The 14,381-nt window shown below is 32.0% G+C and overlaps 1 protein-coding gene across 1 annotated transcript in view; it reads right to left on the bottom strand.

Moving 5' to 3' along the window:
• Positions 1-2,214: 2,214 nt before the first annotated feature.
• The window catches only part of LOC149159379 (putative LRR receptor-like serine/threonine-protein kinase At5g48740), a 31,095-nt gene continuing 18,928 nt past the window's right edge, over positions 2,215-14,381 (bottom strand). The window contains exons 7-8 of the mRNA XM_089434283.1: positions 2,442-2,574; positions 2,215-2,352 (exon numbers count right to left, since the gene is read on the bottom strand). Coding sequence (XP_089290409.1) covers positions 2,215-2,352; positions 2,442-2,574 — 271 coding nt within the window. The remainder of the gene's footprint in view (positions 2,353-2,441; positions 2,575-14,381) is intronic.

The raw sequence follows: 14,381 nt of genomic DNA, 5'->3' as shown, positions 1-14,381 counted from the left end.
TAGTGATCTTTCTGATGATGTTTTTTCAGAGAGTCCATTTGGAAATATTTTTGGGCCGGGTAGTATTTTTTATTCAGGTAGTATTTTTGAGTCAGAAGAATTAGTCGATAAACATAATGGTTTTATTGATGACCATGAATATTAGGAGGTGCCATCTATTCCACATGTTCCTGCAATCAATGAGAGAAGAAATTACTTCTCCCCAAACCCAATTGTTAGAAATTTTATTGGATCTGCTTCTAAGATGGCTACTACAGTGGAGGATACGACAATGGATGTTGTTCAGATGTCGCACATGTTCGAAGATGAGTGCATATCGGTGGATGAAGAGAAAGTTGGTCCCATACTTTACAAGGCTCCTTGTGATGGAAATTGGGGAGAGCATGATCAGATTACCTTGTTTTCATTGTTTGGGATGTTGCCTTGTATCCTAATCAAGAAGAGGTTGTTAAGCGTGTAAGAAAAGAGCAGTTGAAGGAGCTCATAAGGAAAGCAAGAAAGGTGAAGATGAAACCGCATCAACAAATGAACAAGCATGGACCCTTTAGCAAGAAGACAAAAATGAAAAATGTGTTATCAAGTAGTGTGTTGTAGAAAATCCATACTATGTTATAAGCCTAGTTGAGACTTAGACTAACAAGCATGTGAATTAAGAGTATGTTTGTGTCTTATGTATTGTGCCATAGGATATTTTGTGTGTTTATATTATGGTTGGAATTAAGGGGGAGTGTTGGAAAAACATTAATTCCAACCACCTTTTGTATTAATTGTGTAAAGTAGGAAGTCTTCTCGAGACTTCAGGAGGAAGTCTCACGCCTTCTAGAGTGTTCAGATAGCTTCCCCAAGAAGCCACTATCACCGACATCTAGAATCGAGAAGCTACATCATGATGTATAAAATACTTTCTATGGCAATGTAAATCTGAATTTGTGATGTGATCTGCGTTCTCTCATACCAACAATATCGCCTTTATATCTAATTTAACTATATTTATTTCACCCTTCACATTCCATTCCCATAAAAACTTGAACACTTTTTTGAAGCTAATGCTTGGAAATTTTCAAAATAAAGAAATTGTAAGTGAATAAAATAAAGAATCCCAAAACAAAATTGATGTTTCTCATTTGAACACTAGTCTATTATATTAAGTATGAGATATTACTTATTGAAACTTATAACGCCTTTAAAAAAACAATCATAAATTCCCATAAAACTTAAAATAAAGTACTAGAAATGAAAACAAAACACCGTATATAAATTTTCGTTCATAAATGGAATGAATAAATTAAAGAATGATAGGAAAGTGATCACAACCATTTGTCTCTATTTTCAAATTTTGAGATTTAGAGACGCAATGAATAACAAACGAGCACATATCTTAACCTTCGAATTTCTCCAAATAAACGTTTAGATTTTTCGGTGGTTTTCATATAAACCATAAGCAGCCTCCCCATTCCTTCTATAATTGCGATTGGACGATTTTGGAGGTTGTGCTGATTGTGTCCCTTTTCCCTCTCTGCATGCCTTCGTGGCAGGCGGAGGAAAGGTTAATCCCTATGGAGATAATTCCAAGTTTTAATCAATTGATCCTCATTGAACTTTCCACAGTAATTAATTTTGTGGCACAATTTCTTGATGAACGATATCGTGTCAAAGGCCATTAGGTGATCCTGGTTGTATGCATGTGTGATTACAAAGAACTGTTCTGAGCATCTTGATACAACTTCAGTTTACAATATGCAATTCAAACTAGTCAACTGATTAGTTTTTTACTGAAATTGTTTGTGGTATTACTTCTTGATTAAGGATATCATGTCAAGGCCATGGGATGATCCTGATTGTATCGGGATAAAATCCTTTTATGAAGATCTGATTTGACACTTTTGGTAGAATTTCAGTCTAAAAAATAACAATGGAATCTGTAGTGTAGTACCTCATGAGATATTTGAAATTAAAATAATCCATACTACTTTGGATTGCTTTCCATTACTGAGTGGATGTCAAACTATTTGCACATGGAACTTGCAGATATATAGTATCATTTTTTTATGCATGTTTAGAAACCACTATACATGTATGGTTTTGTAATTGGATAACAACTGAACTCCTTTCCATCCAGATCCAGAATGTTGCGACCTTATGGAATTACATATCCTCAAGTTTAATAGCTTCCCTTAGCTCTACAACTACTTCACTGATACTCGGCCTCCAAAACTATTCAACCTTAACACATTTGATGGCTACATTGGCAACACGAGTGATGGACATTATGTTGTAATTTTCACTCAGCTTTTTGTCAATGATCTCTTCTATTTTTCCAGGAATTGCGTCCATCTCCACAAAAGGTGTAGCCTGTAATAGGAACATCAATATTATCGTTAGTTTTTATGAATCACAAAACAGTTTTAATACTCTTAAAGAATAATGGCTAGATTACTCACCCATTGAATGATGTTTAATTTGTCTAAAGATAGCTTTGCATCTACAGGTTGTCTACTGCATATGATCTCTAACAAAACTACTCCAAAACTATATACATCACTCTTCTCAGTCAACCTTTGAGTGCTAAAACACCTGTTAAATAGAACAAAAAGAAAATATGAGCTAAGAATGGCAAGAAAAATGAAAGAATGAGATTCTACAAAAAATACAATTCAATTTCTTCACCATGACTAATATTTTAAAGAGAGTACAAGTTATGTGTGATATACTCTGGATCAAGGTATCCTTTCATTCCTTTCACCATAGTGGTAACATGAGAAGCCTCCCCATCCTCCCCATCAATCCATATCTTTGAAAGACTAGAGTCACCAAGTTTTCATTTTAAATTGATGTCTAGAAGAATGTTTGTTGTTTTCACATCCCTGTGAATAATCTTTGGAGTAAAAACTACGTGCATGTATTCCAATCCTTTGAATAAAAATGGCAGACATTTTGTTATGCATTAATTGTCTTTAAGAGATAAAATAGAAATCTACATAAGAAATTGCTTGAAAAGTATGTCGTTTTCCTTTTGAAGCATAGAGCCTACATCTGCCAACGTTTAAATTCTAATAAAATACATCACATCAAAGAGGACATGAAAAAACTACCCTGTGCTGCATCTAAAGCTATTTTCACCCTTGTTTTCCAATTTAGTTCTGAACCTGCGTTAGGACCTGGGAAAGGAAAGTAAAAGCTAAATTATAAATGAACACCATTATATTTACTAGAGAATTATATATATTTACCATAAATGCGATCCCTTGGAAAGTAAGAATCGTTACCTTTGGACACCATTATATTTATGAGAAAGTTATATATATATTTACCATAAAGGTGATCCCTTAGGGACCCTCTGGACATGTGCTTGTAGATTATCATAAGTTCTTTGGATTCATTACAATATCCCAGTAAAATCACTAAGTTCTCGTGATGAACTCTCGAAAGAACATCAATCTGTTATCAAATGAACCCGGAGTCATAAATTTTACCCTACATGCTTATCTAGGAAAATGTTTAAAGCCACTACATGATTGTAGCTAGAAATTGAGGTGTGATACTATGTCCAAATGGAAAAATAGAATCTCAGAATTACCTCGTTTAGGAAGTGGTGAACTCCTTTGTTCTCGTAAACCACTTGTCACGTGGTCAATTTTCACGGAGGAAATGATAGCACATTATGAGGATACAAAGAGAAACACCTTCTTTAGCCAATTGATAAATCTCAACAAAAGGGTTCAATGGCAGAGCACATTGAGGACTTTCAAAAATTGAATATAAGGGTAAATGATATTCTAAAGAAGCAAAGGATTGATGTCTTCATAGGGACTTTAAACGATAACATTCAACATGAGGTTCGTCTTTGGGAACCTGATTCATTGGAGAAGGCATTCAGGTTGGCAAGAAAAATTGAAAGTGAAATTATGGAAACAATGAATCCCACCATTCACGACTATAATTATGGAAGTGTTTTTTCTCCTAGACTTCCACAACCTACAAGGTTTACACCACAACAATTGGAAGAAAAAAAAAAGGGGCTTTGTTACAATTGTGATAGCAAATGCACTAAAGGTCATAAGTGTGCTGAGAAGAAATTATTTTACATAGATTATGAAGAGGAGGAAGAAAAGGATCAAGAAACATCAAAAGAAGAGGATATACACCAGGAACCAACCCCAGAGAAAGAAGAAATGAATCCGGCCATATCTTGTAAAGCATTGGCAAGAATTACCACTCCTCAAACTCTCAAGATAGAAGGACATATCAAGAAGAAAAAGGTTCAAGAAGTGAAAGATCACATCAAGAAAGAAGAATTGAATCTGACCATAGCTTGTAATGCATTGGTCAAAATTACCACTACTCAAACTATCAAGATAGAAGGACATATCAAGAAGAAAAATGTTCAAGATGTGAAAGATCACATCGAGCATCAAGAAATAAATCCAACCATATCTTGTAATGCATTGGAAGAAATCACCACTCCTCAAACTCTCAAGATAGAAGGACATAGCAAGAAGAAAAAGATTCAAGCAGTTAAAGATCACATCAAGCATCAACAACAAGTTATCCAACTTTTAAAGGATAACACCACTTTGGTGCAAAATTGAATAAAACAAAAGGCAGATCAACATCACAGTGAAAGAAGTTTTGACGTAGGTGACTGGGTATTTTTACGGCTACATCTCAAGCAAGCTATTTATGAGAAGGAAATGTTGGCAATACTACATGCACTTAAGAAATGGCGACCTTACCTAATGGGAAGACACTTCAAGGTAAAAATGGATCATGATAGTCTTAAATAATTTTTAGAACAAATATTATCTTTAGAAGAACAGAAAAAATGGGTCACAAATATGTTGGGTTATGACTTTGAAATCATCTACAAAAAAGGGAAGCAAAATGTTGTTGCAAATGCACTCTCAAGAAAGGATGACGACATGGAAGCATTGTTTTGTGCTATTTCTTTTATCCAACTAGATTGGATAAACGAAGCAAGGGATGAATGGAAGAAGGACAAAGAAGTGTGGCCACTCATTCAAAAGTTGCAGAAGATCCCAGTTCAAACAATATTGCCAGAACTTGATGAGGAAGGAAAAATCATATTGGAACCTAGAGCAGTCACAGAAACAAGAACCCGACAGCTACAAAATCGATCAAGTTCAGAGGATCTCATCAAGTGGAAGAACTTACCCCCTGAAGATTCCACATGGGAGGACAAGAATTTTATACAGAAGCATCAAGAACTACTCAAGTGTTGAGGACAACACTTTTTGAAGGAGAGGGACATGTTAGGTCTTCCCGCTAAAACTGCTTGATCCAACTTTTTGTTGCTTGTCCCTTACTTTCCTTTGCTTCCTTTTCCTTCCTTTCTCCAATGCTATAGTGCTCCAAGAATGCTCTATGTGTGTAAGAGTATGAGAGAATAGAGAGAGAGCTCCAAAAATGTACTGACAAAAGTTTAACCAACAAAATTTGTGAATTGATCCTCATAAGCCTTTTTATCATTGAGGTCTCTATTTTTTTCAATTTCTTCAAATTTTCCTTCAATTTCTCTCTCATGCAAATATGTGACCTTTCATCTCCCTTTTCTCTTATTTTCCTTTATTTCATAATTAAAATTCAATTAATGCCACTTTGCCTTTTCCAATTCCCCCTTAGCCATAATAAACCAAAGTGACACCCACTAGGACATTTTGACCAACATTCAGCTTGGAATACATGTCTCGTGACCTTGGTCTTATATTTTTTTTACATGTAAAATCAACCAGGGGTTGTTACATCCTCATTGAGATTTTTGTCACTTTTGTTATCTTATATGATTGTGAAGTTTGGGGTTATAACACTCTAGGTAATAGTAGGAAAAGATAGAGGAAACCCAAAAGTGTTTTATAACTTATAATCTCAAAATTGAAGGCATTAAACCCTATCCTATCCTCCTCATAGAAGTGAGTCTTTTCCCCATTGAGAGTAGGATTTTGACTTGATATATATTGTATAAAAAACAAGACAAACAACATTAAAGACAAATGGCTTCCTAAGATTGCTTCAAACTCTAGTCAAAACCACTTGTAACTCAAGAAAGGGTGGCATAAAGATGCTAAACCTTGGCAAAATCATTGGGGAATAAAGAAAGGTGTCACTTTACAAAATAAATAATACTAAAAATATTATATTACATCTAAATTTAAGCAAAAATTGTGGTGCAATAAAGAATTAGAAAATAGAACAAATTAAGATACTATAAGAAGATGATCAATCCTAATTTAAAAGATAAACAATATCTCTGTATTTTGAGTAGCATAAACAATAAAATCAACCTTGCTAAAATAATAACAATCTCTCACTATAGTGAAAGAAGGTGTTGGTCAAATTTTCCATTTTGTGACACTAAAAAGATTGAAGATATAAAATACTTCTCCTAGAATGTCCTACTTACACTCATATTAAATCACAATTTTAAAATATTTGTTACAATATCCATGCCTTAACCTTTTAACTCATCAATATTATAGTGATTTACAAATGGTTTTATTAAAACTACAAAAATAAAAGTTTAGAGTAAAGCAAATAATTAGTTACATTTTTTTTAAATTTCATAAACCAAATTTGATCTTACAAGATTATCATCATAAACCAATAATTGCATCGAGAGGCGCTCACAACTAAGTATGGGGAAAATGTTGTAGTGTCCTTAAATGAATGTAAACATTTAAATGTTGCTTCAATACGAAGGAGATGTTGTAGCGTGTGTAAAATGAAACATTAAATAAAATAATAATAATAATAATAATAAAACATATTGTCATCTAATTAAAAAGTAATAAAATGTACAAATTATTGAAAATAATAAATCTAGTCAATTCAATTTGTTTTATTGAAATGTTGTTTTTATTTAAAAAATTACAACAATTTATTTTATTTTATTTATTTATTTATTTACTAGAAAAAAATAATTAATAACCATATTACATTAAAATAAATAAAAATAAAAATAATTCAAATTTATAAACAGGATATTTTAGAACATATAATTGCGTCAAGAGACGCTCTTTAGCCCAATATGAAAGAGATATTGTAATGTCCTATTGTGTAAACATTTTGACTCGGCCAAATAAAAATAAAAATCAAATTCAAATTCAAATTATTTAAAATAAACATAAAACAAAAACAAAATTATAAAATTATAAAAACCTAATGCTTATAAATAGTTTTATAGTAGTTCAAGTAAAATTGATGTTATAGAGTCAATTTACCATTGGTGATTTTTGGGCTCTAGGTTTTGACAACCCATGGTTTTGTCAATGGTTCTTATCTATCAAGAGGTGAGAGGGATCAAATCTCTCGAAGTGCAAACATTTCCTCAAGTTTTGCACTCAAAAAAGAGGTTTACATCTTGACATATTTGGTCCCTCTTAACGCTTGATAGATCCATAGTTAAGATGGATGTAGATCGATTAATAAACATATAACAAATTAATAAATTTTAATTAATAAGCATATAATTAAAATTAAAATATTTCTAAACATAGAAATATGAAATGAATATAATATAAATAGTAGTTATAAGTTGTTAACAATATAAATTAAAAAAATGATTTATATTAGTAATTATTATATTTCAGGAAAACACACACACACACACTAGAGTAATTGATAATTGAGTCTCATACTCACATGACATCGGGTCGATTCGGACAACTACCACTATAACCTTTAGGTGAACCATGCCACCTTGGGCATGCAACACACAGGTAAACTGAATGAATTTGAACCTATAATTGTGTGGTACATACTACTTCATTTTCAGAGCCATCACCAACTAAGCAACCTGGGGCTTGAACTTCATATTTAAATTTAATTAACACACATTCAAATTCAATATTTATAATATTTTTTTGTCATATATCTATCTAGTTATCTATCAATATATATCATAATGCTATGTATATTACATTAATTTTTTTATTATAAAGCATGTCAAAAGAAATGCGAGATATATAGTAACTATTTGTATTTTTTAGGTTTTTAATAAAATTAAAAATAAGAATATTTCTATATATAAGAACATGAAATTTATATAAATTTAAATAATATTAAGAATAACCAGTGTAAATACATCTTAATTTGGAATCTACCGATGCCAAGAGGGATCAAATATTTGGAGGTACAAATTTTTTTCTCAAGTTTTGTTCTACAAAAAGGTTTGCATCTTGACAGATTTGATCCCTCTCGACACTTGGTAGATTCAAAATTAAGATGGATCTATGCTGATATTTATTTTGAGCATGTAAATTTTTAGAGATAGAAATCATGTTTTGTCAATTTTTCTCTTGGTTGTGCGAAGGGGTGCTTTACAACCAAGTATAGGGGAGATGTGTAGGTGTAAAGTAAAAAAGTATGTCAACATTTTTTAAATGTTGAGAAAAACATATATAGAAAAGAATAAAACAAAATCAATGTTGGCTTTATATGTTTTAATTAATATTCAAATTAAAACATATATAAATATAAAATGTAATTCGTAATGTAATGTAAAATGTAATGCAAAATGTAAAATGGAAGGCATAGAGCTACTAATTTGATCAAAAGAAATTGGTTTTTCTATAATGTAAAGTAAACATACTATTGTTTCTTTAAGGGGTTATTTATTTGTATATTATTATCGGTATAATTAATATTGATTATTATTATTCCAATATATTATAATAATAATCATCTTTATTATAACTATTATTATATTAGACCTTACATATATTATTGATTTCACATAGGGACAATTCTTGATCATATGAATGGAGGGGGGATAGAGAGGGGTGGGAGAGAGAGAGATGGAGGTGGAAGAGAGAGGGAGAGAGAGGAAGAAAGAGAGAGAGGAGGGGAGAGAGAGAAGAAGAGAGAGAGGGAGAGAAAGATGGATTTGGAGGGGGAGAGAGGGAGGGAAGAACAAACACATCAAGAGATAGAGGTGGAGAGAGAGAGGGAGTGACAAGAGATAGATGGAGGGTGAGTGAGGGAGAGAGGAGAGAAGAAGGGAAGAGAGATATAAAGAGGAGGATGGGTTGAAGCCTTGATGGGGCCCCTCCTTGAGCCTTGAGACTTGAGCCTTGAGCCTTGAGCGAGAGATAGATAGAAAGAGATAGATAGAGAGAGAGACAGGAAGGAAGAGAGAGAGGAGGGGGAGAGAGAGATAGAGATGGATTTGGAGGGGGAGATAGTGATAGAGAGGGAGAGTGATGGGGGGAGAGACAAAAGGAGGTGCGAGAGAAGGGGAGAGAGAGGAAGGAAGAGAGAAAGGACTTGAAAGAGAGAAGGAGAGAGGGAGAGAGGAGGAAGAAGAAATGCATAGAGAGAGAAAGGTGGTGAGAGGGAGTGACAAGGGAGAGATGGAGAGAGAGTGAAGGAGTGTGGAGAGCAAGAGGGAAGGGAGAGAGGAGAGAGAGGGAGAGAAGGAGAAGAGAGAGAGAGAGACAGAGAGAGAGTGAGAGAGGAAGATGGAGGGAGAGATAGATAGATATGAAGAGAGACTCTATATGTTTGGGGTGTGAGATAGAGAGATAAAAAGGAGAGACAAAGGGAGATAGAGATATAGATGGAGGTGGGAGAGATGGAAGAAGTGAGAGATAGAGAGAGGAAGGGATGGAGAGATAGATATATTTGGAGAGAGTGTGTGTGTGTGTGTGATTGGGGTTGAGATAAAGAGACAAAGGAGAGATGGAGGGAGATATAGATATAGATGACAGGGAGAGAGAGAGGGAAGAAGGGAGAGATAAGAGAGAGGGAGAGGCGGAGAGAGAGAGGAGGAAGAGAGGGAGAGAAGGGAAAGAGAGATGAAGAGGGAGGGAGAGAGAGTGTGTGTGTTTGGGGTGAGAGAGACAGAGATACAATGCTATTCACTGAAATAGATGCATTGATTTCAGTGTAGATGTTGATTCCTAATCCTATTTGATTGATTGCACTAGATGCATTGCTTTCAATGTAGTCGTTGATTTCTAATTTTATTTGATTGCTTGCATTAGATGCATTGATTTAAGTGTAGATGTTGATTTTTAATCCTATTTGATTACTTGCACTAGATGTGTTGATTTAAGTGTAGATGTTTATTTCTAATCTTATTTGATTGCTTGCACTAGATGCATTGATTTCACTGTAGATGTTGATTTCATATTTGATGTAACTAGATGTATGATGTACATTAATTTTAAAGTAATTAAATTAATAGTGTGCATTGATTTTGGTGTAAGCACAAAAAGTTATTGACGGTGTGCATTGATTTATGTGTTACAGTAATTCAACCATAAATAAAATACTTAAATTTTCATCTTAAATAAAATGTTCACTTACCTGGAATGTTTGGTTCATGAAACTATAAACTATTGTAATTGATTACATTCTAATTATTCTCATTTTCCATTATTCAACATTGTTACTCACTTTGCATTCAAACAAGATAATAAAAAACAACTACCTTTGAAACTTACTTGGGGTTTACACTCCATAAGTCACAATGATTGACTTTGGAGCAAACTGTTATTAATGTTGGAGAGCAAGAGAGACAAGGTATGACGTTTACTACAATAGACTGAGTTAAAAGGTGCATGATCATGTCAAATAAAGTGATCAGTTAACTATTATTAGTAGTGAAACTTTAGAAATAAGTTTATTATTATTATTATTAGTTAATTATTAAAATTAAGATTAACAGAAAAAAAGTTAGGAAATTTTAAAATTAAAACAAGAAGAATATAAAAAGATTTTTTTTGTTAAATATTAAAAATTAAAACTTTAAATTTAGATTAATTAGATTCAGAGGTTAGATTTAATAAAGGAGAAAAAAGAATAGCGATTATCAGTGCACCATAATTTAAATAATATTTATTATTTGATTAGAATAATTTATTTATTTTAAATTATTTAAAATAAAAGTTTATGAAGGTAGTTTAATTGGCAATTAACATGTTATAAAGTATTTGAATTTCATAAATAAACTATGAAATTCAAAATTTAAATGGCCATTAAAAAAATATTTAAAATAAAAAATATTTAATTTTTATTTTATTTATTATAAATTATAATTAATTTAAATTAGAATTTTTAATATAAAATAAATCATTATTGAAAAAATAATCGAAAATTAAAATTAAAAATATTAAATCATTCACTTACCTAGAATGTTTGGTTCATGAAACTGTAAACTATCGTAATTGACTACATTCTAATTATTCTCATTTTCCATTATTCAACATTGTTACTCACTTTGCATTCAAACAAGATAATAAAAAACAACTACCTTTGAAACTTACTTGAGGTTTACACTCCATAAGTCACAATGATTGACTTTGAAGAAAGCTACTATTAATATTGGAGAGCAAGAGAGACAAGGTATGATGTTTACTACGATAGACCGAGTTAAAATTTTGAATGGTCTAGAATTTCAACCACCCTTTTCATATGATCCATATGAAAAAATCCCAAAACTAATGTGTGACAATAAGAATAGTATAAGAAAATAGTTTGAGATAAGTCACAATAAAGGCTATTTGTAATTGACTACATTCAAGTATTATTCAGATTTTTATCATTCAATTGTTACTTTGCATTCAATTTTTTTATTCATCATTCAAGTTATTAACAATCTCTATCATAATTGACTAAATTTAAAATTGAAATGACTATATTAATCTTTGACATATTTAACATATTTAAAATGATTAGAATAATTTGATGTTCAACAAATTTTCCATGGACACAATTGAAACCAACTTAGATCCATCTTAACCTCAGATCTATTAAGCATTGAGAGGAATTGAGAGGAATCAAATCTCTCGAGGTGCAGACCTTTCCTCAGGTTTTGCACTCAAAAAAGTGGTTTTTAAGATGGATCTAGGCTAGTGTAACATGTAACACATGTATAAAAGGTTCAATGTTTAGGGTGGATGTTCCAATGTCTCAAGTTTTGCACTCAAAAAAGTGGTTTTTAAGATGGATCTAGGCTAGTGTAACATGTAACACGTGTATAAAAGGTTCAATGTTTAGGGTGGATGTTCCAATGTTTCGAGTGGATGCTCCACCCATCCTCATGAGCTAAAGAAACCATCCTCATGAACACAAAGCTTTTTGTGAGAAGAAAAGGTGCATGATCATGTCAAATAAAGTGATTGGTTAACTATTATTAGTAGTGAAACTTTAGAAATTATATATATTTTTAATAATTAATTATTAAAATTAAGATTAACAAAAAAAAAATGTTAGGAAATTTTAAAATTAAAACAAGAAGAATATAAAGAGATTTTTTTTTTTCTTAAATATTAAAAATTAAAACTTTAAATTTAGATTAATTAGATTTAGAGGTTAGATTTAATAAAGGAGGAAAAAGAATAGGGATTATCAGTACACCATAATTTAAATAATATTTATTATTTAATTAGAATAATTTATTTATTTTAAATTATTTAATGTAAAAGTTTACGAGGGTAGTTTAATTGGAAATTACCATGTTATAAAGTATTTGAATTTCATAAATAAACTATGAAATTCAAAGTTTAAATGGCCATTAAAAAAATATTTAGAATAAAAAATATTTAATTTTTTAATTTTATTTATTATAAATTATAAATTAATTTAAATTAGAATTTTAATGTAAAATAAATCATTATTGAAAAAATAATTGAAAATTAAAATTTTGTTAGATTATTTTTTTATTTTCTCATAATTAAAAATTTTGTTGGATTAATTTTTTATTTTTTCATAAAATTTTTGCGATTCCAAATTTTGATAAGATTTTCAAATGTGTTTTTAAATATAAATATAAATTCAAATATCGTGAAAAATCACAAAATATCCACACCGGATAAACTAAATGAAAAAAAACCCATTCTGCGATTTTATTTGGCAAAACGAGAATGGTTTATGACCAAGTGCATCCTTTACTTCCAAGAGAATTCCTCGCTTGGTCAAAGTCTCTAACCACTAATATGGAAAATAATTCTAATCTACAATCCAGATTAAATGGACGCCATTGATCCGTGCCACCCCCAACCAACCAATAAGAGCCTAGACTTCTGTTAATATAACTCAGATCAAGGTTCCAGATCCAATCATCTCCTCTCTGACAATCGATTCCTTTTCGATATTCCATTGAGATCCGTGATCTCTTATTTTCTCTTTTGATTGAACCGTTCCCGCATCATCTAGGTTCGTATTTTTGTTCGTGAACATAACAACATTAGAATCACCACCAACAATTGAACACAACAAGAACCATAATTGCCACCAACAATGATTGCTAGTGCCAACACAAGTGAAATAAGCTAGGAACCACATTGGTGGCCATGCCAAATTACCAAAAGATTGCCCAATGGCATACATTAGTATAACCATTAGAGCAATTGTGATAATGAAGTAGACTAGAGAGCTCTAGAACCTCCCTTAAATGTTGTGTGAACATAACTAGTGCTTCAGATGTGAAATTGCCCCAACATCCAACCAAAAGAGCCACAAGACACTATTGAACCAAAGTTAGCACCATACCTTACATTCTAAAAAAAGTAAGACCCAAAATCTAGAAAATTGTCTAATTAATCTAACATAGGAATTTAGTAGGGTCTCTTGGAGGGTTAGTGAGATCCCTAGAATTGGAATTTGATAGAAGAGTTTTCTCCACTTGACATAGATGAGCATTCAAATCATTAACTTTGAATCTTACATTTTTGGGAATTTTCTTGTTGTCTTCCAAATGAGAGAACAAGTTGCAGTTATTAATTTGGTTGTTTTTCATAACTAGCTGAAACAAAGAGTCAAATTGTAGCCTTGTAGCCTAGGAATTCAAGAAAATTAGTTGTTTTTTTCTCATTTATTAAGTTTTGGAAACCTTAGCAAATTTTCTTAGGCAACCTCTGAGTTCTAGAAAGAGGGGTGGTCCCCAAATTCCTTGGCTTCTAGTAATAGAATCTTCTTTTGCACCTCTAGGGGTACAACGCTAAAGAAAGAAGCAAGTGAGTCACTTGCGATTTGATGACTCCATTTTCCCCTAATAGGATGACCACTAGCTTGACAATTTAACAAATGTTGGTGGGGAACCATGACCTTGAATGCCAAAAGACTAGGCAAACATTGAATTAAAGAGCCACACCTTAGAATACTAACTGAAGGACAAACTAGTAACTCGTTAATGGCTAAGGAAAGAGTGTCGTCCTTGAAAGACAAAATTAGAGGCTGCAGTACAATACTTGACCACTCATGAATGAGCTTAGGTTGCAAAGACCTAACCCAAGTAATAGTCTGTGCGAACAAAAGAGGAGGTAATACCCAATTTTCCTTGATGTGACCCTAAAATTCTAGCAACCAATACTCAAACCACGGTGACAACACAGAAAAGGACGAAGACTGCAAATAGAAACTCC

This window comes from Pinus tabuliformis, chromosome 5_2, assembly GCF_031772625.1.
Source record: "Pinus tabuliformis cultivar Carrire ecotype Pingquan chromosome 5_2, CPIR1, whole genome shotgun sequence".
In the NCBI taxonomy this organism is placed as follows: Eukaryota; Viridiplantae; Streptophyta; class Pinopsida; order Pinales; family Pinaceae; genus Pinus; species Pinus tabuliformis.
This window is presented reverse-complemented; position numbering and strand designations above follow the sequence as displayed.